Below are 24375 nucleotides of genomic sequence, written 5' to 3'. Positions count from 1 at the left end.
CACAAGTCCTCAACTGGCAGCTTCATTAAATATTACCCGCAAAACACCAGTCTCAACGCGCAGAGCGACTTACAGTAGTGAGTGTATACATTTTCCTACTGGTGCCCCGTGGGAATCGAACCCGTTGCAAGCGCCATGCTCTACCAACTCTACCACACGGGACCAGCTCTTCACACTATAATACAGGCCAGTTTATGATCTAACATAGCAATAAAACATAACATAAACTAGGTTTACCACCAGAGGTGTGTTTCCGTCAAACAGACTAGTTGCGGATAAAAAAGGCTGTGCGTGATTACATAGTGCACATAAAAATTACTTTTGTGGTTAAGTTCCCATGTACCAAATAAAAAACACAAGTCAAATGAGTTTCCATCCCAATTTCAACTCTACCTTTGGTTTTGTTACAAAAAACTCTTGCACAATCTGATTTTGGCGCATACTCTCTAGACAAGACTTCACCGATAAACTGGATAGGGGGTTCTGTGATGAGACATGGATAGAATGTAATGTAATTGAATAATTGGCAGCCAAGAACCGATCATCATGTCACGAGCATTCAAATAATAGCCTTCCCTCGATATTTAGCCAATTGGACATTTGCATGATCACCGTGCACTTAACCACCATGTGATGTTCATCATTACTTATTTTATCTGCCTATAAACCTTTAATGCTTTTCCACTACGTGGTGGTAGGCCCATATCGCGTGACTCCAAGTTTACTTCGATATGATGGTTATTATATCAATATTTTCTGCATAAAGGCGTTTCCATTGCCATTTCTAGCATAATTAATTTTACAGACACAAAAAGATCCCACAATGACGAACGGACGTCTGTTGACATTTATGAAATTGTATGGACATTTCCTGTTTCTATAAACCCTGTCGTGACTTTTTTATATGTCAGGTAATTCTTCAGCATGAAGAATTTTGAATGACACTGAGGGGCAGTGTTTTTACAACTAATGCCGGTTTGCCTGAGGTTGATGCCATGCAGATGTTTGTACACGTGCATATACACTCACTCTCATTCAAATAAACACATACAAGAACACACACATACATGTACTAGTGCCAGACATGCACACAAACATATACAGTTGGCATTGTGGTTATGATTTTAGTTTTCCTTGATGTTATTGATGTTATTATTATTATTTTTGCATTGTTGTTTGCTGTTTTCTTCTGTCTTTTTCTTTTTTCTCTTCAGTTCATTTTCTTGGTTGTTGGTGCTTTGGGGGGTTCTTGGAGGTGGGGAATGGAATTAACTGTACACAGATTTCTTTCGAACTTCATGGAATTATAGACAGTTTGTGTTTGATGATTACTCTGCCAAGAGCTGTGACTTGAATAAACTAAATGACTGAGATTGTGTCACAAATGGCACCCTATTCACCACTCTATAGCCAATAACGCTCTGGTCAAAAGTAGTGCACGATATAGGGAATAGGTTGCCATTTAGGACGTAACCTAAATGCTGCTTTTACTGACTATAAGGAGATTAGTCAAGACCTCTGAATTGACCCCTTTTTACCATAGACAGATGTTGTTGTTGAGTTATGAGTGCCGTTTATTTTGCAATGTCTTTAATTCAAAAGCACATCCTTGTTTGCACTAATTACATTCTAAATGAAATAAATAATGTAATAATGTCCATTCATGTGTGCCATGTTTACTTTTAAAGAAATTACATGGCAAAACAAGATCTAGCCTACCAGCTGAGACATTGTGGTTGCTACATAAAAGACCAGTTTTTATTGCAAGTAAATACCACATGGGGTTTAGATTAGAAATGCTAAATACCGGTAGGGGATAGTGGGGTATATTGACCCAATGGTTAGTTGTTTCTAGGAAACACAAAATGAATCATGTGACCAAATATTTAGGAAGAGGTCATCATTTCATGGAGTCAGTCTGGTATGCAAGTTAAGTCCAAAAAATGGATTTTCACAAAGTCAGATTAATGTAAATAATCCATAGCCATTTGATTAGCTGTTCAGGAGTCTTATGGCTTAGGGGTAGAAGCTGTTAAGAATCCTTTTTGACCTAGACTTGGTGCTCCAGTACCGCTTGCCGTGCGGTAGCAGAGAGAACAGTCTATGACTAGGGTGGCTGGAGTCATAGTCTGAGCTTGCTAAATATATTAAGAATCTATATCAAGACCAGTTTCATAGGCTTAATAGCCTTAAATGCAGGGAACTTGCCTATGAATTGGCACATCAAAACCTCATCCCTGTCCCAGACAGGTGGTCAAGAAATGGAAGGGTAAGTGATTTGAACAGAGCGATCTGAATGTAGGCATAACTTTAAGAGATACAATATACCACCCACATTCCATTAAACTTTGACCTAACAGCACCATCACACACTTACCCCAAGTCTGCTCAACTTACCCTGTCCCTATGCGCAACTTACGCCATACCCAGTGTAAGTTGTGCCAAGGGACCACTTGCTATGGACAAGCTATGTTTTCAAAACTGCTACATTGACAGTGCATTCGGAAGCATTCAGACCCCTTGACTTTTTCCATAATTTTTTTTTTTACGTTACAGCTTTATTCTAAAATGGATGAAATAGAAATGTCCCTCAATCTACACACAATACCCCATAATGACAAAGCGAAACAGGTTTTTAGAAATGTTTGCAAATGTATTAAAAGTAAAAAACAGAAATCCCTTATTTACCTAAGTATTCAGACCCTTTGCTATGAGACTTGAAATTGAGCTCAGGTGCATCCTGTTGCCATTGCTCATCCTTGAGATGTTTCTACAACTTGATTAGAGTCCACCTGTGGTACATTCAATTATTTGGACATGATTTGGAAGGTACACATCTGTCTATATAAGGTCCCACAAGACCAAGCTATGAGGCCGAAGGAATTGTACGTAGAGCTCTGAGACATTGTGTCGAGGCACAATTTTGGGGAAGGGTACCAAAAAATGTGTGCAGCGTTGAAGGTCCCGAAGAACACAGTAGCCTCCATCATTCTTAAATGGAAGAAGTTTAGAACCACCAAGACACTTCCTAGTGCTGGCTGCCCGGCCAAACTGAGTAATCGACAGAGAAGGGCCTTGGTCAAGGAGGTGACAGAGCTCCAGAGTTCTTCTGTGGAGATGGGAGAACCTTCCAGAAGGGCAACCATCTCTGCAGCACTCCACCAATCAGGCCTTTATGGTAAAGTGGGCAGACGGAAGCCACTCCTCAGTTAAAGGCCCATGGCAGCCTGCTTGGAGTTTGCCAAAAGGCACCTAAAGTCTCTGATCATGAGAAACAAGATTCTCTGGTCTGATAAACCAAGATTGAACTCTTTGGCCTGAATGCCAAATGTCACATCTGGAGGAAACCTGGCACCATCCCTACGGTGAAGCATGGTGGTGGCAGCATCATGCTCTGGAGATGTTTTTCAGCGGCAAGGACTGGGAGACTAGTCAGGATTGAAGGAAAGATGAACAGAGCAAAGTACGGAGAGGTCCTTGATGAAAACCTGCTCCAGAGGGCTCAGGAACTCAGACTGGGGCGAAGGTTCATCTTCCAACAGGACAAGCACACAACCAAGACAATGCAGGAGTGGCTTCGGGATAAGTCTCTGAATGTCCTTGAGTGGTCCAGCTAGAGCCCGGACTTGAACTCGACCAAACATCTCTGGAGAGACCTGAAAATAGCTGTACAGTGATGCTCTCCATCCAACCTCACAGAGCTTGAGAAGATCTGCAGAGAAGAATGGGAGAAACTCCCCAAATACAGGTGTGTCAAGCTTGTAGTGTCATACCCAAGAGGACAAGGCTGTAATCGCTGCCAAAGATGCTTCAACAAAGTACTGAGTAAAAGGTCTGAATACTTATGTAAATGTAATATTTCCAGGGTTTTTTAAATTATACATTTGCAAAAATTTCAAAAAAAATGTTTTTGCTTTGTTTTTATAGGGTATGGGGTAGATTGATGAGGAAAAAAACATTTTAATCAATTTTAGAATAAGGCTGTAAAGTTACAAAATGTGGGAAAAGTCAAGGGGTCTGAATACTTTCTGAATGTACTGTACATGAATTCTGATTAGTTCCAGGGATTCACAACATCTGGAAACACAGTATACAGTTGAAGTCGGAAGTTTACATAAACTTAGGTTGGAGTCATTAAAACTCGTTTTTCAACCACTCCACACATTTCTTGTTAACAAACTATAGTTTTGGCAAGTTGGTTAGGACATCTACTTTGTGCATGACACAAGACATTTTTTCAACAATTGTTTACAGACAGAATATTTCATTATAATTCACTGTATCACAATTCCAGTGGGTCAGAAGTTTACATACACCAAGGGGACTGTGCCTTTAAACAGCTTGGAAAATTCCAGAAAATGATGTCATGGCTTTAGAAGCTTCTGATAGGCTAACTGACATTATTTGAGTCAATTGGAGGTGTACCTGTGGATGTATTCCAAGGCCTACCTTCAAACTCAGTGCCTCTTTGCTTGACGTCATGGGAAAATCAAAAGAAATCAGCCAAGACCTCAGAAAGGTAATTGTAGACCTCCACAATTCTGGTTCATCCTTGGGAGCAATTTCCAAATACCCGAAGGTACCACATTCATCTGTACAAACAATAGTACGCAAGTATAAACACCATGGGACCACGCAGCCGTCATACCGCTCAGGAAGGAGACGCGTTCTGTCTCCTAGAGATTAACGTACTTTGGTGCGAGAAATGCAAATCAATCCCAGAACAGCCTTGTGAAGGACCTTGTGAAGATGCTGGAGGAAACAGGTACAAAAATATCTATATCCACAGTAAAACGAGTCCTATATCGACATAACCTGTTAGGCTGCTCAGCAAGGAAGAAGCCATTGCTCCAAAACCGCCATAAAAAAGCCAGACTACATTTTGCAACTGCACATGGGGACAAAGATTGTACTTTTTGGAGACATGTCCTCTGGTCTGATGAAACAAAAATAGAACTGTTTGGCCATAATGAGCATTGTTATGTTTGGAGGAAAAATGGGGAGGCTTGCAAGCCGAAGCGCAGCATCCCAACCGTGAAGCACGGGGGTGGCAACATCATGTTGTGGGGGTGCTTTGCTGCAGGAGGGAACGGTGCCCTTCACAATATAGATGGCATCATGAGGAAAGAAAATTATGTGGATATATTGAAGCAACATCTCAACACATCAGTCAGGAAGTTAAAGCTTGGTCGCAAATGGGTCTTCCAAATGGACAATGACCCCAAGCATACTTCCAAAGTTGTGGCAAAATGGCTTAAGGACAACAAAGTCAAGGTATTGGAGTGGCCATCACAAAGCCCTGACCTCAATCCTATTGAACATTTGTGGGCAGAACTACAAATCTGACTCAGAGGCCTACAAACCTGACTCAGTTACACCAGCTCTGTCAGGAGGAATGGGCCAATATTCACCCAACTTATTGTGGGAAGCTTGTGGAAGGCTATCTGAAACATTTGATCCAAGTTAAACAATTTAAAGGCAATGCTACCAAATACTAATTGAGCATATGTAAACTTCTGACCCACTGGGAATGTGATGAAAGAAATAAAAGCTGAAAAAAAATCATTCTCTCTACTATTATTCTGACATTTCACATTCTTAAAATAAAGTGGTGATCCTAACTGACCTAAAACAGGGAATTTATTTACATTTGACATTTTAGTCATTTAGCAGACACTCTTATCCAGAGCGACTTACAGTAAGTAGTGAATGCATACATTTCATACAATTTCCTACATTTATTTTCTGTGCTGGCCCCCTGTGGGAATCGAACCCACCACCCTGGCGTTGCAAACACCATGCTCTACCAACTGAGCTTCAGAGATCTTATACTAGGATTAAATGTCAGGAATTGTGAAAAGCTGAGTTTAAATCTATTTGGCTAAGGTGTATATAAACTTCCGACTTCAACTGTATTTAGATATCTTTGTTAGAAAGGATACTATATTTCTCTTGACGTAGTGATGCTAAATGTAAAATGGGGTTTGTTTAAATAGACTAAATTGAACAGCTTTGTATGCATAACAAAAAACATTACATTTTTGCTCCATCCTGGTGGCGCAGTGGATTCATTCTGGGGAACAGAACATCATAGGTTTAAATCTCACTGATGCTGTATCACAATAATAAAGAAATAAATGTTTGCATGATTAATGCCTAAGCAAATTAATTTCCATGTGTCCTACTGTATCTGGTGAAATATATATATATTTTTTAATCTGTGCTTGTTGTTCAAAAAGTTAACCCAAATTAAGCTAGCAGCGTTTTAAACATTCTTATTGAAACCTTTTCAAGAAGTTATTCAAAAACCTCTAAATAACCTTTACATTTTGTTCTTAGAGTTTTAAGAAAACATTCAATAATAACCATCAAACATTCACATTTAGATAATGTTCTCAGAATGTTATTTAATTACCTTCAAATAACCTATAGTTTCCATTCTCAGAGCGTTAATAAAATCTCCCAGGAAAACTTTCAGGGAAACACAGTAAAGCAAAGAATTACTATTCCTAGAACAGGTTGAAATGTTCACTTCTGTTCTCGGAAGAAAAGGATTTTGACAAAGTCAAAATAATTAATTGTTTTATGATGCTTTTATCAAAACCATAGTAAATTATTTGAAAGATTTCTCTATACATCAGTTGGCTGCAATATGAGGTCCTAGACCTAGCATGAAAGTACATCCTTGTTGCAGAAAAAAAAGTTTGCCTTGGGGTAAATTGAGGTAATGGCCATGAGGTAAGTTGAGCCAATGGCAAGTTGAGCAAATTGTTTTCTTCCCAGGTGCAATGCAAGGCATTATCGCTGGGATATGAGGTAACAACAGGTCCTGGCCTATGTTTAAAGTGTTTAAAAAAGTACAAAGTGTTTGTTAGGTGTTACTGTAAGTCTGTGTTAAAAGATGTTTAAAATGATTAAAACACAAACAAGCGATTGTGATTGTGTTATGGAAATAAATATAGACATGGTTTTAAAAAGGTAGTATAGTATTAAATTCAGTACAGAAATTGGTAGGCGGGTTAACTTAGCCTGTCCCGCGGCTCAACTTACCCCATACACGGGGTAAGTTGTGCCAAGAGATCACTTTTTTTGGACAAGCTATATTTTAAAAACTGTAATGTTTACATGAATGCTGATACATTTCCAGGGATACACAACATCTGGAAATATATGTAGATATCTTTGTTAGAAAGAACACTATATGTCCCTTGACGGAGTGATGCTGAATGGCTCAACTTACACCACTCTCCCCTATGATGGTTGTTAAAAGCTGAATTTTGATAATATTACCATTGTATCGACATGCTCGTCACTCCCGTTCAACAACTTTAAATATCTTTGGCACAGTAGGCATCAAGTCACTTGCCGATAATGTTGCATAAAACGTTTGAAAGGTCTATCATTTTTACTGAACACAATCAAAGTTAACATAGGCCGTAGATGTTTTCAATTGCCCACCTTATAAGCTTAGGCATGTTTTTGAACAACATGATTTTGCGCTCAGAAGGGATAACTTGAAATAACATGATGTAGGTTAATTAAATAATAAAAATAAAATTATTTATTAGCCTAGTTGTTATAAGTATTTAGGCATATCATGTGAATTTGGCCTAATCATTGTCAAAAGAGCAAAATATTTTGTCGAATATAGGTCTATAATTTATGGGTTGATAATGTAGAAATATCAAAACATTCTTTCAACAACTCCAAACCAATTGCCTGTCTATGGTGCAGGAACCACTGACTCACTGCCCTTTTCTATTATCAAGACACCTGCTGGTAACTGCTTGGGACAGGCCTTGCGGTCTCCATAATATCTGTCGACTAGGTGTGACTCTTATGACTAAAGAGGCTTCATGCATAGCTTTTATTTTTGCACATAAGAGTTGGAGTAAAATGTCTCTATTCTCAGCACTTACGAACAATTTTTCTACTCTGAGACACTTTGTGGATACGGGCCCTGGCCTCTATTAAATCTCAAAGATTCAATCAATACTTGCCTTTGAATTGAACTTCCCTGCATTTCGGAATTTTGAAATTGACCAACCGCTTGAAAATATGAAGGACAAGCCTATTCCTCTTGTAGGATACCCTAGTTTTTCTTATCAGAAAATATGGGGAATGAATGAATAATTAAACGCTTGATAGACACCTTTGTATGATCATCTTATAGTGTTATCGTCAATTATCAAGTCATGATCAACTCCAGCATTAAAAACATTACACATAGACGAGAGCAGTACTACACCTCTGTGTCCAATCTGTAACATGAGTTCCACCCACGTTGCTTCTTTTTCTCTGTGATCTGACACACAAGGAAGTAAAAGGGGAGGGCTCCCACATGAAAAAAATACTTCAGTTTAATATAGAATACTATCCTACTTACTACAGAATTCACATAGTTGAGGTGTGGCTTGGGAGACTCCAGAGGGATCCAGGAAGAAACTAACTCGGGTTAGCCAGAGGCAGATGCAGAACGGAACAGGAGCGGCTGAGGAAGTTCGTCTGAGAGAGAGTAAGAGAGCTGAGGAAACTACTGTAGAGAGAGAGAGACATGGCAGACACAGAAACCGAGTCAAAATCCAAACCAGACCAGAAACTCTGCTGCAATGTGTGTTTCAGTGCTCTCAATAAGGATAAGCCCGATACCTGTGGCCACTCAGTCTGTGCCTCCTGCTTGGGGAAGAAAGGTAAAGGCTGTACCCAGTGTCTACAGAGCTCTGGCAAGCCTGAAACTGCACATGTGGAACAGAATGGAACGTTGAATGGAATGGTGGCCGAGTCTCCACCGGTGATCAAAATCAAAGAAAAATATGAAAAGGACATAGAAGCCCAGGATTCAAAGACCGCAGAGGAAACAATGATACAGGAAGACCTGAAGGAACCAGAGGACCCTAAAAAAACAGAGGAAGAGAAAAGGAAAGAGAAAGAGAGTGACCCTCCACAGCCTGCAGAGGAAGTGAAAAAGGATGGGGTGAACGAGAAATTAAAAGAAGAGAACGCAAAGGAAGAGAAGGCAAACGAAGAAGAGGCCAAGGAAGGGGTGAAAGTAGAGCCGTTGGGGCTCGATGATGTTGTGTGTGACTCGTGTATGGAGACGAGTCCGTGCATGGCCCTAAAGTCATGCCACACCTGCCTTGTGTCCTACTGCGAGGCCCACCTCAGGCCCCACCTGGAGAACCCCAAGTTCCAGAACCACCGTCTGGTGGAGCCGCTGAGGGACATCGAGAGACAGACCTGTGAGATTCACAAATGGCCCCTGGAGCTGTTCTGCTGTTCTGATGCTGTGTGTGTCTGTCAGGACTGTGTGACGGAAGACCATAGGGAACATAACACTGTTCCTGTGTTAGAGGCGCGCAGAACCATAGAGGTATTGCACTTTCTCTTCTGCATGCATACTTTCACCCTCTCTCTTATTCTCAGTTTAGAGTGGAATAAAAACTCACATCTCGCTAAACAGGATGGTTTGTTCACAAACTCATCCAAAGCCTTACAACAGGTGTGGAAGTCTAAAACATCCAGGAACATTTCACCAGCATGAGCACGTGTAGTAATAAATTGGCTATTGTCATGGTAGCCTGCACTGAGCTTGTATTAGTATCCTTAATGATAATATGGCAAACTTCATAATTTGTCCATGGTATATAAAGAAGATGTCCTTCTTCAGTCCACATTATCTTACCCAAGTCTTATGCCATAATGAATGTGGCTTGCATCAAAGGCAGCTGCTCTTATTTAAAGTAATAATGAACTTGTATCAACTAGAACCTTCACACATTTGACAACAGCTAGTCTATATATAGTAGTGTCTGACTGGTTGTAGGTCTTAACAGTGGGGGTTATGTTAGCACTTCTGTCAGCCAGGACAGGGAGATGGATGGAGTCCAACTCTGTCATTTTGGTCTCAGTCTACAGTCACTGTAAGGACACACTGCCTTTTTAATGAAGTTGACTTTTCATATCGACCGCAATGAAGACAGGATTACTTTTAATTCAATTACAGGGATATTCCCATATAAAGGTTGTCCTATATCACTGTGTGATTATTGTCTAAATTACAGTACAGTAGTACATTCTGGAAACTCTGGACTAACATATACAGTTAGGACTCAAACAAAAACAACACGCAACAACACAAGCTAACACAAGGAGACAGCAAATCAAGAAAACAGAATGGAAAATCTGACCGAAATAATATATTGACTGACATTCTTAGTGCATTCTGTCACAGAGAGAGCTTCAACCTCTGATGGTACAACACAGCAAATTATCCAGTGTTACATCAACACTGAGTGTTAAATATAACACTGTTCTAATGTCTATAAGGGTCTACACTTTTCAGAGTTAAATTAAAACATTGCTTAGTGTAAAGCCTTCATTGTATATTTCCCAGGTTGTCTTGCCTTTCGAGTGGATTGTAGAGTTACCACCCATGGCTGTATTGATTAATGACAGAGACATGGTTGTTGCATTCATACATTTTTTGTCCTATAGCCTTCACCAAGTGAGATCCAAAGCAAATATATATTATCATTAAAATGTATATATTTAAGTCAATAGGATACATATTTCATATTGCCTTATTTTGAGGGCCTAGTTTTACCCTAACACTGCGGCCTGAAACTCCTGGTTTACAAGCCACATCAGACAATTTCACCACAAAGTCTGGATTCCAATAGGAATTACACATCACCTTGCAAGCCAGCATAATGTGACTGGCAGGCCTGATGTGGCCTGTAAACCATGTGTTTCAGGCCATTATATTACACTCGCAGACAAAAAGGTTTAGATTTGTTCCTAAAGGGGTACAAACACTTCAAATCAAAGTTTATTTGTTACATGCACCGAATACAACAGGTGTAGACCTTACAGTGAAATGCTTACTTACAGACTCTAACCAATAGTGCAAAAAAGGTATTAGGTGAACAATAGGTAGGTAAAGAAATAAAACAACAGTAAAAAGACAGGCTATATACAGTAGCGAGGCTATAGAAGTAGCGAGGCTACATACAGACACCAGTTAGTCAGGCTGATTGGGGTAGTATGCACATGTAGATACGGTTAAAGTGACTATGCATATATGATGAACAGTGGGTGGTGGGTGGCGGGACACAATGCAGATAGCCCGGTTAGCCAATGTGCGGGAGCACTGGTTGGTCATCCCTGTAGTGGTACCCTGTAAGGTCATCCTTTGTACCTTTAGTTATAAGTGCATAATTGTACCCCAGTTCATACCTCAGGCCACATCAGGCATGGAAGTAGGGTTGCAAAATTCCAGTGACTTTCACAAAATTCCAATATTTTCTGCTTCCTTTTCCAGCAAACTTCCAACCAGGATTTCTGGAAAACCTGGGAATTTTGCAACCCTACCTGCAAGTGGGTGCGTTGCTCAAAAATTCAACTCAAAACAGTTACTCTATGGGTTTGAGTAAAAATACAAAATCACTTTAATGAACTGTACTCAGATAATGCATAGTAAGTGCAATGGATTTCCTCAAAGGTTTTGAGTAATGACAACACATTGGGCTTTACAGTGTAGCTCACACCTGTTATTTGCACAGTGAGTTGTTGCAAAACTTGGAATAATGCCATTCCTTAAGTAAACAAAGGAATGTATGAAAATCCAAAAAGTCAATATTTGACAATAGTCACGCAACAACTCAATTACTAGCTGAATCCTTGGTCATTTACATGCAATGTAGCTGCAATAAGCTCATATTCCGAACTAAACTCAAAGTATGACTGAGGAGGGAAAGCTCCTCTTCATCTACAGCTCATTCCTCATGTTCTTCTTGTGTCATCCTGAGCAAATACCTCTTTTGAGGAATTACATAACTCAATGGAATAAGGGTGGGATTGAACAGGAGGCAGAGCCTTCTGTCTGTGCTGACCCATGACATTCTACAACAGTTTGTGCCATTTATGTAGATGTATCTGATTATCTTTGTTGAGTTACTGTTTAATGCTGGCTCAGGGAACATCAAAAAAATATATTTTGGTAGCATTTGAGACACATGATTTTGGACTCAGTTTCCCTTCAAGGGTTCTAACTGTTGTCTCGCAACATAACAAGACACAGCAGGTGAATAGCTGTAAGTAATGTTTTGTGACGTGAGATATGCGTCTCTGTGCCAAATTATGAGATAATGTAGGACAATAGAATTCCCTTCAGGAGGAGGTGTCGACATTCTGGACTGAACAATGGCCCTGTCTTTGACATAATTGTAATCCACACATCATCTACAAATGGTTCAAACCCAAAGACGTCGAGTGGCTTTGCTGTTCCTGTCTTTAGAACAAGATATGGGTCTTTTCAGCGCAATGAGAGCATGTTCAGACTTGAACAGGAATCTACTGAGGGGAAGGGAGAGGGAAAGACACAAGTGCAGATGTTGAGTAACCTGGTCCCAGATCTGTTTGTGCTGTTTTGCTAACTCCATCCTTGACAAGGACCATAGGTTGTTGGCAAGACAGCACAATCAGATCTGGCACCATGCTAGAATGTCGAAATGCAACATTGAAGTCACACACTGGGCTGCCTAGGAGGTTTTCAAAGTGTTGCCTTTCAATAGGGTTCTCATAATGATCCCACATCTCATCCACAGCCAAGGTTGGGGAGTAACGGATTAACGGATTAGAAAAAAACTAACTGTAAAAATGTGGGCTTAGGCAAGGGTTCTTCTAAGATCCTCAAAGTTCTTTGAAGAACCTTAGGGTTCTTGACACTGTAAATGGCCCCCAAAAGGTTCTTCCAAGAACCCAATAGGAGGTGGGGGTTTATCGAGGAACCTCTTTAGTTGGTGGGGGTTCTTGCAGGAACGTAACTGCCCAACTGAAACATTTCGATTTGAAAGGACAGCAGATGCAGGCATTTAACTGAGGCACTTTAAATCTTCTCAATTTACGGTAAGGTTTGTCCCTTGTATGATCTAAATTGATAATGTTTATAATGATACCATTAATCTATTCATATTTGTGCCAATCTTTCTAAACCAGAAAATGGACACAATTCAATGGATATCAATCAACAAAGAGGTAAGAATATATAGGCTATAAGAATATGTTGAAGGCTAGCTGTATTGCGTGCAGATGAACTGCATACCTTTGTGCCTGTGTCTGCAGGTATACTTATGAGGAGGCATACAAAGGTATGTCAATTGTTATTGGTATGTTATGCAGATCAAATGTACCATCCTCCTCCCTTTCCTATTCAAATAATATCCCATAGGCCTCTACATTATGGACATGGTATGTGTATAAAAACCATTATCAAAACATTTTTTTTCGTTCACATTCACCACAAAAACCACCATGTGCAAGTTTTGTTAATCGTCTGTACAATCACAATTTTTTGGATTCACAGTCTTCACCCTCCCTACACCTCTGATGAATATAAACCTGTTTGATCACCATGCACTGCAAAATCATTCTGACTATGGATACGGAGAACATCAACACATTAACATGAACACGCCAGAGGATATACTCACTGGACTTGGGGCTCTGCTGGGAGTTTACCTCATATTTAGATTTTTTTATTCTGCTTTGCCACTAAAATCATAATAAACATTGAGAACTAAAATATTGGATAATGAAGGAGGATAACATACCAATACCAATTGACATTTTTTGTATACCTCCTTGTCTGTATACCTACAGACACAAAAGTGATCTGCACCCAATACAGCTAGCCTTCAGCACTCTAAAAAATGTACACTCTAAAAATGTTACTTTACCAGCAAAAATATTGTACTCAGATTAGATACTTTTGAAAAATAGACAATTACTTCTAGGATTACTTTTACTGTTTTCTGAATCAAATGTACTTATAAAGCCCTTTTTACATTAGCAGATGTCACAAAGTGCGATAGAGAAACCCAACCTAAAACCCCAAACAGCAAGCAATGCAGATGTAGAAGCACGGTGGCTAGGAAAAACTCGAAAGGCAGGAACCTAGGAAGAAACCTAGGGAGAACCAGGCTCTGAGGGGTGGCCAGTCTTCTTCTGGCTGTGCTGGGTGGAGATTATAAGAATACATGGCCATTTAAGGCCAGATTGTTCTTCAAGATGTTCAAATGTTCATAGACAGGGTGCAACATGTCAGTACCTCAGGAATAAATGTCAGTTGGCTTTTCATGGCCGAGCATTCAGAGGTCGAGACAGCAGGTGCGTAACAGAGAGAGAGAGTCGAAAACAGCATGTCCGGGACAAGCTAGATCTCTTTCACCACATGAGGGGGCGCAAAACTGGACAGGAAGATCACGTCTATAACTCAACCCACTCAAGTGACACAACCCTCCCAGGGACGCATAGAATCCCAGTGGAGAAAGGGAAGCCAGCCAGGCAGAGACAGCAAGGGCAGTTCGTCGCTCCAATGCCTTGCCGTTCACCTTTGCACCCCTGGGCCAGACTACACTCAACTATAGGACCTACTGAAGAGATGAGTCTTCAGTAATGACTTAAAGGTCGAGAACGAGTCTACGTCTCTCACATGGATAGGCAGATCATTCCACAAAAATGGAGCTCTAGGAGAAAGCCCTGCCTCCAGCTGTTTGCTTTGAAATTCTAGGGACAATAAGAAGGCCTGCATCTTGTGACCGTAGCGTACGTGTAGGTATGTACGGCAGGACCAAGTCAGAGAGATAGGTAGGAGCAAGCCCATGTAATGCTTTGTAGGTTAGCAGTAAAACCTTGAAAACAGCCCTAGCCTTAACAGGAGAGAGGCTAGCACTGGAGTAATATGATCAAATTTTTTGGTTCTAGTCAGGATTCTAGTAGCCGTGTTTAGTACTAACGGAAGTTTATTTAGTGCTTTATCCGTGTAGCCGGAGAGTAGAGCATTGCAGTAGTCTAATCTAGAAGTGACAAAGCATGGATTAGTTTTTCTGCATAATTCTTTGACAAAAGGTTCTGATTGATGCAATATTATGAAGATGGAAAAAAGCTGTCCTTGAAATATTTGTAATATGTTTGTCAAAAGAGAGATCAGGGTCCAGAGTAACGCCGAGGTCCTTCACAGTTTTATTTAGGACGACTGTACAACCATCAAGATTAATTGGCAGATCCAATAGCAGATATCTTTGTTTCTTGGGGACCTAGAACTATCATATCTGTTTTGTCCAAGTTTAAAAGTAAAACATTTGCCGCCATCCACTTCCTTATGTCTGAAACACAGGCTTCCAGGGTAGGCAATTTTGGGGCTTCACCATGTTTCATTGAAATGTACAGCTGTGTGTTGCCCACATAGCAGTGAAAGTTGACATTGTCTTTCCGAATGACATCACCAAGATGCAGAATATATAGTGAAAACAATTGTGGTCCAAAAACTGAACCTTGAGAAAGGCCGAAACTTACAATTGATTTGTCAGAGGACAAACCATCCACAGAGACTAACTTATATCTTTCCAACAGATAAGATCTGGATGGTCTGGAGCAGGCCCTGGTGGTAAACCCAAGGTTAAGGCTGAGTCAGGACTCAGTGGTGGTACATCCGGAAAGTCAAGCGGCGGCTTGACCAGGACTGGAGCTGGGTCAGGTGGTGCATGCTGGGCAGGGGTATCCTGGACATCCCGATGGGACCCAAAGCTGTGGCTGGGTCTGGTGGGGCTTTGCTGTCAGTAGCTGGTGACAGTGGTGTGGTCGGTCATCGTAGGTTGCAGCAGGCAGGTCAGGTGCTGCTTGATGGCCCCTAGATCAGGGACAGGCTGGGTTTCTGGGTTTCTGGAGTGCAATATCTCTCGTCGGCTGCAGTATTGGCTGGAGCACCAAGAACGAAAGGACTGGCTGTAGTCCCGGGGCCCGATGATCCAGCCCAGGCGACTGGACTGTCTGTAGTCCTGGGGGTTGCTGGACTGGCCTTGGTGCTGCCAACAGGGGCCATGGCAGAGGAGCTGGTACTGGTGACCACTGGACTACAAGCTGGCAGGAGAACTGCAGGGTCACCTCTAGAGCTGGGAGGGGTGGAAGAGCATGCTGCTCTGCAATGCAGAACCTGGGTGGCTGCAAGTCTCTCTGCGGGCTGTCACCAGCTCCCCCAACATTGAGGCCGTCCACTTGTGTCTCAGGGACGGGGAAAAGTCCAACAATTCAGGGTGGTAGTGTAGCAGGAACCCCTGCAAGAGTACGGCAGGCGAAAAATGCATCATGGCTTCCCGCCTCCACGGTTTGGAGAAGAAGCACCCTAAACTCCTGCAACAGCCGATCGACGTCTGAGTCCTGCAATCTGGAGAGGGGCCATATAAAGGAGAGGGGCCATATAGTCCTGTTGTCAGGTGTGGGGCTCCCACAGGCTCCAGGTTGGGGGCATAATCCAAATGGTGGTAGTCCACTGCGTACCCCAGAGCCTTACTCCATTGGACCGCAGATGGGCTGTGTGGCAAATATCCTGTGTGGTCTCTGTGGGCCGCCATAGTGTAGTGGTGTCAGAAAAGTCACAAATCCAGCTCGAACGACCATGAAAGAGAGAGACCTGGCTTGACGTGTTTTGTTGGTCAGGGAATCTTTATTCACACATGAAAGGATGCATGGGGATGTAGAATGGTGGTGGTTTTGTAATGGACAGAAACAGAGGTAATGAATAGACTGTACACAATACAATAACTACAAGCACAAATAGAGCAACAAAGCTATTAAACTTTTTTGATTAAACTTTTTTATTATTTTTTATTAAACTGCCTCCATGCAGTCTTTTTAATTTCATTTTAAAATCATCAATTTTGTCTAATAAATCACAATATTTTTAAAAGATCATATATTTCCCTGAGCTGTCTTGAGCCACTGAAATGCTCAGCCCGACTGTGTGGGCGTGAAGATACAAATGTTTATATATTTACATACAGCCCCGATTGCCTGTTAGAATCATCTAGAGCCCAGCCCCTTTTCCCTTAAAAAAAAACCAACAACAAAGGCACATGGTATTCAACCTGTCAGTTGGGTCTGGACCCTGAAAGCAACAAACTTCCACAGGTGTGTAGGTTACTTTTGTTTTGTCATCAAAACAAAAGGCGTACATCACACATCTTAATTTGGTATATCATTATTCAACTCTTTTCAATAGGTCACTAGAAGATGCAGTAGGTCACCAGAAGATGCAAGACCAGAACAGCCTGTTTGCTTGTTGGATGATCCTGGCCTATACCCTGTCTGCAGTTTATTCATTGCAGAATGCCAAGATTATCTACAGGGCAGACTATAGGCCTCTGCGTCTCAGAGGTCAAACACAGTAAGTCATATTAAGCTGTGTTAGGCCTCCGAGTCTGAGGCCCATGGTATAATCTTCAGTATCATCACAAAGTATATTTCATCATTTTTTACATTTATGTTTCTTCTAATGAGTAAACACTCTTGAATGGCACATTTTGGAATGTTTTCTGATGTTGAAAGTAAATAAAGAAACCAGATGAAATTAAAAGCTGTTGTCGTTCTTCATAATTTCTCTTGTCACTTATTTACATAACATAATAAACAGATCGTATAACGTTGAGTGGTGGGTGCAACTTGAAAGGATTGTGAGGTGCTGACAAGAGTCACATAACAATTAGACACATTAGCAGTGTGATAACACTGCTGTGGCTATGTGTGCAGTCACTGAATTTTCCTCTCTTTGTCTTCCTCTCCCTTTTCCTGCCAGAGGGAACTACGAGATAAACAAACAGAGATGGTGAAGACAGTGGCGGCAGCAGAGAATGCCATCAACCAACTCCAACTCAACACTGTTTCCTTTGAGGTACAGTATGCTGCAGTGCCCTTGTTACCTGTTTAAAGGATGATGTCAAAGGCTAAGGCTAGGACAACCCCTGACAATCCTGCTGATAGATGTGTCTGTTGACTGTTGTCTTGTCAACAAAGTGCTATGTAGCATTGCTTCATCAACGTGTTTGCGGATTCCAGGTAACCCACACAGACAGTGACACAAAAACAGAGGCATGTCACAATTTCTCACAGGCTGTCTTCACAGGCAGTAAACACTACTGAAACCTCTGATCTATAAGTCCCTAGTTATAGGATCCACCCACCCCAACAGGTTTACCCAGGTGTGGTAAATGGAATCTACTGGTTTGTGTGGCCCACATCAAGGCCAGCAAGCTAGGTACACTGGACCCACTCCAATTTGCCTACCACTCCAACAGATTCACGGACGATGCCATTTCCATCGCTATTCACACGACCAGAACACATCTGGACAAGAGGAATACCTATGTCAGAATGCTGTTCATTGACTACAGTTCAGAATTCAACACTGTTCCCTCCAACCTCGACACCAAGCGCAGAGCTCTGAGTCTGGACACCACCCTCTGCAACTGGATCCTGGACTTCCTGACGGGCAGACCACAGGCTGTAAGGATTGGCAACAACACCTCCTCCACATTGACTCTTAACACAGGGGCCCCCAGGGGTGTGTCCTCAGTCCTCTGCTGTACTCCCTGTTCACCCACGACTGCATGGCTTTGCACGACACCAACTCCATCATCAAGTTTGCTGATGACACCATGGTTGTAGGCCTGATAACCAACAATGAAGAGTCAGACTGCTGTATAGGGAGGAGGTAAGTGAACTGGCATTGTGGTGTCATGACATCAACCTCTCCCTCAACATCAGCAAAACAAAGGAGTTGATTGTTGACTTCAGGAAGCAGAGGAGGGAACATGCCCCGATCCACATCAATGGAACTGCAGTAGAGAGAGTCACAGTTCCTCTGTGTCCACATCACTGAGGACTTGTCATGGACCAACACCACCACTCTTGTCAAGAGGGTGAAACAGTCTCTACTTCCTAAGGTGGCTGAAGAAATTTGGTAAGCCGCCCTGTGTACTCTCCAAATACTACCGCTGCACCATCGAGAGCTCCTGATCGGTTGCATCGTACGGGAATTGCTCTGTCCATGACCGCAAGGCCCTCCAGTGGGGGGTGAAGATTGCCCAGTACATCACTGGGACCGTGCTCCCACCCATCCAGGACATCTACTCAAAACAGTCCCTGAGGACTGTTCTCTCCCTTACTGTCGGGCAGACGGTATCAGAGCATCAGGTCTGATACCAACATGCTCAAACAGTTTCCAAGCCATCAGACTCCTGAACACTTGAACTGGACTGACCACCTTCTCTGATTCTCCACACTTTAGCAGACATGCACCCACTTATGCACACAACCACACACACACACACACATATATATATACACATTAATTCTACACACACATCACAACTGCTGCTACCAGACTCTCATTATACTGCTCAGTTTATACACAGCCCGCCATTCCCCCCTTACCCAATACAAGTGTAAATATTGGACTATAAATTGGGCCTTCCTGTATTATAGTTATGCTAAAATATTTATTATATTCTACTGAGCCATTGACTTTATGTTCGTGTACTTATAGTCCAGAAATTACGGTAATAAAACTTGAAACTCAAGTCATGCAGTGAAGCATTCCTTGTCCCCAGGGATTGATTGTGTAAGCAGACAGTACATACGTACCTGAAGCATAGAATGACAAGAAAGGACAAAGCCAATTGAATCCATAGCCGTGGGAAGTAGTTTGAGGGTGGGGGTGCTGCTAGAATTTATTTTTTTTGCCCGCGCTCAAGATGTCTATACTGGTCCGCTAATACAGGACTATTGAAGGCCCAGTGCACCATGTTTATGAAACATTTGAACTAATTGTATTTGAGTGTTTACCAGCTTTTGGAACTTCAGTCTGATAATTATCTGTAATAAACAGTTAATCTGATAATACTTGTGGAAAATAAAAATACTTGCTTGATATATGTTTTCCAGTTTCTTGAAATACTTTGCAAATGCAACTGATACATGTTTTCCAGTTTCTTGAAATATGTTTTCCAGTTTCTTGAAATACTTTGCAAATGCAACTGATATATGTTTTCCAGTTTCTTGAAATACTGGCTTTCATGAGGACTGCCACAGGAAAGGAAGACCCAGAATTACGTCTGCTGCAGAGGATAAGTTCATTAGAGTTAACTGCACCTCATATTGCAGCCCAAATAAATGCTTCACAGAGTTCAAGTAACAGACACATCTCGACATCATCTGTTCAGAGAAGACTGCGTCAATCAGGCCTTCATGGTCAAATTTCTGCAAAGAAACCACTACTAAAGGACAGCAATAAGAAGAAGAGACTTGCTTTGACCAAGAAACACAAGCAATGGACATTCACCGGTTCCCACCGTGAAGCATGAAGGAGGAGGTGTGATGGTGTGGGGTGCTTTGCTGGTGACACTGTTGATACGCCATCCCATCTGGTTTGCGCTTAGTGGGACTATCATTTATTTTTTAACAGGACAATAACCCAACACACCTCCAGGCTGTGTAATGGCTATTTGACCAAGAAGGAGAGTGATGGAGTGCTGCATTAGATGACCTGGCCTCCACAATCACCCGACCTCAACCCAACTCAGATGGTTTGGGATGAGTTGGACCACAAAGTGAAGGAAAACCAGCCAACAAGTGCTCAGCCATGCGTGAACTCCTTCAAGACTGCTGGAAAGCATTCCAGGTGAAGCTGGTTGAGAGAATGTGAAGAGTATTTAAAGCTCTCATCAAGGCAAAGGGTGGCTACTTTGAAGAATCTAAAGTCTAAAATTTCGATTTGTTTAACACTTTTTTGGTTACTACTTGATTCCATATGTGTTTTTTCATAGTTTTGATGTCTTCACTAATATTCTACAACATAAAGTAATAAAAATAAAGAAAAACCCTTGAAGGAGTAGGTGTGTCCAAACTTTGTTTGGTACTGTGTATATATATATATATATAAAACATTTATTTTATTTTCTTCAGATTTTTCAGGGGGTGCTGCAGCACCTTCAGTACCCCTACTTCCCGCAGCTATGACTGAATCTATTATCTCTATCTATCTAACACTAATCTGCCATCACCATGTCCATATACCTGATAATACATACGCAATTGTGAAACTGACCCGAAAACACCTTTGGCATCTCCCCATCTAGAATTCAGTGACGGAGGTCCGTGAGGTGATTGACAGCCAGTTTATGGAGCTGCAGGCTGCGGTGGAGCGGGCCAAGAGAGAGGTAACCCTATATATTGATTAAGTGATATGCCAATATGTTGTATGCAATGTGCGTATATGTAGGCTGATCTATTCTTTTTACCTGCTTTTAAAAAATATATAATATGACATCATATTCTATGTATGTTTTTTCATATGAACCAAGATTTTCAAATAAACCTAAACCTGAACCTAAACTTAAAGGTGACGGAGATCCTGGAGGGAGAGGAGAAGCAGGCTCTCAGACAGACCGAGGGGATCAAGGTACACCTGGAGCAGAAGTGTACTGAGCTGAAGAAGACACAAGAGCAGTTAAAAAAGCTCTCGAAGAACAAGAACCACGTGGACTTCCTACAAGTAAGGTGGTTCTCACATGGCCTGGTGATTTATGATGGTTTATGATGGAGACTGACATGGAGGTCGTGCCAAGGGAGTCGGTAGTGTTTTTCACTCATTCATGGTTCTCATGGTGGTTAGCTTTGAAGGAGTGGCTGCACATACAATTACTTGCAGGGGCCAAGAGCTCTTTGGGGGTTAATCATGAACACTGAGAAGGTTGTGGTGATGTAGTAATGGAGTGCTGTGACTCAGCAGTGTTATTCATTAACCTTAACTCAAGCCATAGCGCTGCTATCATACGTATTCACTTTAATCATGGAACATGACTCAGACATTAATGACAGTTCATCATTAGTTGCCAACGAGGTACAAAATAGTGAACGAAGCTGTGTTGTGTGTTTTACAGGAGTACTCTAAGTGGAAGAAGGACAGCCCTGACATTACCCTACCCGGGGTCTACATCGGCCTCATGGACCGGCTCAACTCCTTCAGCAGAGTGATTGTTACTTCCACACAGGAGCTGTGTGAGAAGCAGCTGTCCAATTACATAGAGACACTCAAAGAGACCTGCAAAAATGGTGAGTGCAGTCACCGTTTGGTGAGCAAAGGAAAAAACTGCCATAGCGGCTGGCGGCAAGCCTCAGCAAGTCCCGATCTATGCTTGTTTGCTGGGAAGGGTCAGCACCACAGGAGGCTGCTGAGGGGAGAACGGCTCATAATAATGTCCAGAACTGAGCGAATGGAATGGCATCAAAAACCTGGAAACCATGTGTTTGATGTATTTGCTACTATTCCACTGATTCTGCTCCAGTCATTACTACGAGCACGTTCTCCCCAATTAAGGTACCACCAACCTCCTGTGGTCAACACACCACGGCATCCCTCATCCTGGTCATACAGAAAGGAGTAAGTAAACAGGAAGTGACTGTGTTACAAGAGGAAGAATAACACTTCAGCTTTTTGCTCCAGATAGCCAGGGAGATCATATGTGTTCATACTTCTCTGCAGACCTGAGGAATCCTTCAGACAGTGTCATACAGTAGGTGTAGTGCTCTGGTAACAACAGGTAGAATGAAGTCTCAGAAGTCACTAGAGTGAAGCCCATCTGTGAGCTGTGTGAGTCACCACATTTGAGACATCATACGGACAAAAAATGTTGCCTGAAAGAGATTAGTATTACAGTGACTTTGTAGCAATGTGTTTTTTCTTGCACAATGTCATGTTTGTCCTTGCAGAAAAAATTGCTACATTCAAATGGAAAATTCATGCCTGGGAGTTAAAAAGCGAAGGTTGGCCATGTGATTATTTACAATAAAACATGTTATTTTTCTCTCTCTCTACTCTTCAGACAAGATGGGGATAAAAACCACAGTCCATGAAATAATCGCAGCCAAACAGAACATGACTGTGCCAGACCCAAAGACGCGGGATGACTTCCTAAAGTGTAAGTCTCTTCTATTACATTCAGGTCTTTACAGAAGCAAAACAATGCTTCAAATCACTTGAACGCTCATATATTATTGCAGTATTGTTGTTTTAGATGTGTAAAGTTAGCCTTGCCTAAGTTGTTGATCCTGTTTTGCTATTCTCTCTCATTACTGTTATGTTGTTGTTATTCTCTCTCACGCTTTGCAGATGCCGCGCCTGTGAGTTTTGACGCAGATACGGCCCATAAGTTCCTACGTCTGACTGAGGAAAACCGGAAGGTGACCAACACCACACCCTGGCAACACCCGTACCCCAATGTCCCTGAGCGCTTTGAGAACTGGCGCCAGGTACTGGCCACAGAGAGCTTCTATGTCGGTCGACACTACTTCGAGGTGGACATGAGCGGTGAGGGCACGCACGTCGGACTCACCTACAAGAGCATCGATCGCAAGGGCCCAAAGAACAACAGCTGCATTACCGGCAATGACTTCTCATGGTGTCTACAATGGAATGGCCGCAGCTTCTCTGCCTGGCACAATGATGTGGAGACGCCTCTGAAAGTGGAGAAGTTCACACGTATTGGGGTCTATGTGGAATTCAGCTGTGGCCTACTGGCCTTCTATGGGGTGGATGATGCTGTCGGCATGACCCTCATTCACAAATACAAGGCTGACTTTCTGGAGCCCCTCTACCCAGCCTTCTGGCTGTCGAAGAAGGAGAACGTGATAGAGCTTGTTGGACCTGGGGAGTCGCTGACACTGAAAAGCCCCTCTCCTCCTAACTCACCCCCAAACACCGATGTTGCACCTCCCAGCCGTTTCACAGTATCTTCTGTTGTTGATCAATGATCAATCTGTCAGTGGTAAATTTCCCCTGTCAACCCTAAAAAGTTTCAGAATGCAAGAAGAAATGGAAAAGGAAACACATCAGCCGGCCCCATACTTGTACTTATACTTATGTAAATATTTCTGTTTTTATTTTTAATACCTTTGCAAAGATTTCCAAAACCTGTTTTTCGCTTTGTCGCTATGGGGTATTGTGTGTAGATTGGTGAGGGGAACTTTTTATTTAATCCATTTCAGAATAAGGCTGTAACGTTGCAAAATGTGGAAAAAGTTAAGGGGTCTGAATACTTTCCGAATGCACTGTATATCCCAATAAGGTGACAAGAAACCTCACTAGTCTTGTAAATGATTTTCAAAATACAAGTATAATATTTGTTATATATACAGTACCAGTCAAAAGTTTGTTTTCTTTATTTTGACAATTTTCTACATTGCAGAATAATAGTGAAGACATCAAAACTATGAAATAAAAAAGTGATATAGTAACCAAAAAAAGTGTTAAACAAAACAAAATATATTTTAGATTCTTCAAAGCAGCCACCCTTTGCCTTGATGACAGCTTTCCACACTCTTGGCATTCTCTCAACCAGCTTCATGAGGTAGTCACCTGGAATGCATTTCAATTAACATGTGTGAATTTAAAAAAAATCATTTGTGGAATTGCTTTCCTTCTTAATGCGTTTGAGCCAGTCAGTTGTGTTGTGACAAGGTAGAGGTGGTATACAGAAGATAGCC

General features: G+C 41.8%; 1 protein-coding gene across 1 annotated transcript; it reads left to right on the top strand.

The window, feature by feature from the left end:
* The first annotated feature begins 8320 nt into the window (after positions 1–8320).
* LOC115153524 (tripartite motif-containing protein 16-like protein) lies at positions 8321–23802 on the top strand. Its single transcript, XM_029699051.1, has 7 exons — positions 8321–9370; positions 17630–17725; positions 20970–21050; positions 21233–21385; positions 21774–21945; positions 22716–22811; positions 23003–23802. Exons 1-7 carry the CDS (start codon positions 8555–8557, stop codon positions 23641–23643), a joined length of 2055 nt encoding a protein of 684 aa, XP_029554911.1. The 5' UTR covers positions 8321–8554; the 3' UTR covers positions 23644–23802.
* The last annotated feature ends 573 nt before the right edge of the window (positions 23803–24375 follow it).

Source organism: Salmo trutta, chromosome 18 (assembly GCF_901001165.1).
Source record: "Salmo trutta chromosome 18, fSalTru1.1, whole genome shotgun sequence".
NCBI classification, from domain to species: domain Eukaryota; kingdom Metazoa; phylum Chordata; class Actinopteri; order Salmoniformes; family Salmonidae; genus Salmo; species Salmo trutta.
This window is presented reverse-complemented; position numbering and strand designations above follow the sequence as displayed.

Excerpts from the sequence above, each read along its gene's own strand:
- LOC115153524 (XM_029699051.1), top strand. The coding sequence starts at position 8,555 with ATGGCAGACACAGAAACCGAGTCAAAATCCAAACCAGACCAGAAACTC. Across the intron at positions 17,726-20,969 it reads TCAACACTGTTTCCTTTGAG|AATTCAGTGACGGAGGTCCG; the intron begins GTACAGTATGCT and ends CTCCCCATCTAG. Across the intron at positions 22,812-23,002 it reads GCGGGATGACTTCCTAAAGT|ATGCCGCGCCTGTGAGTTTT; the intron begins GTAAGTCTCTTC and ends CACGCTTTGCAG.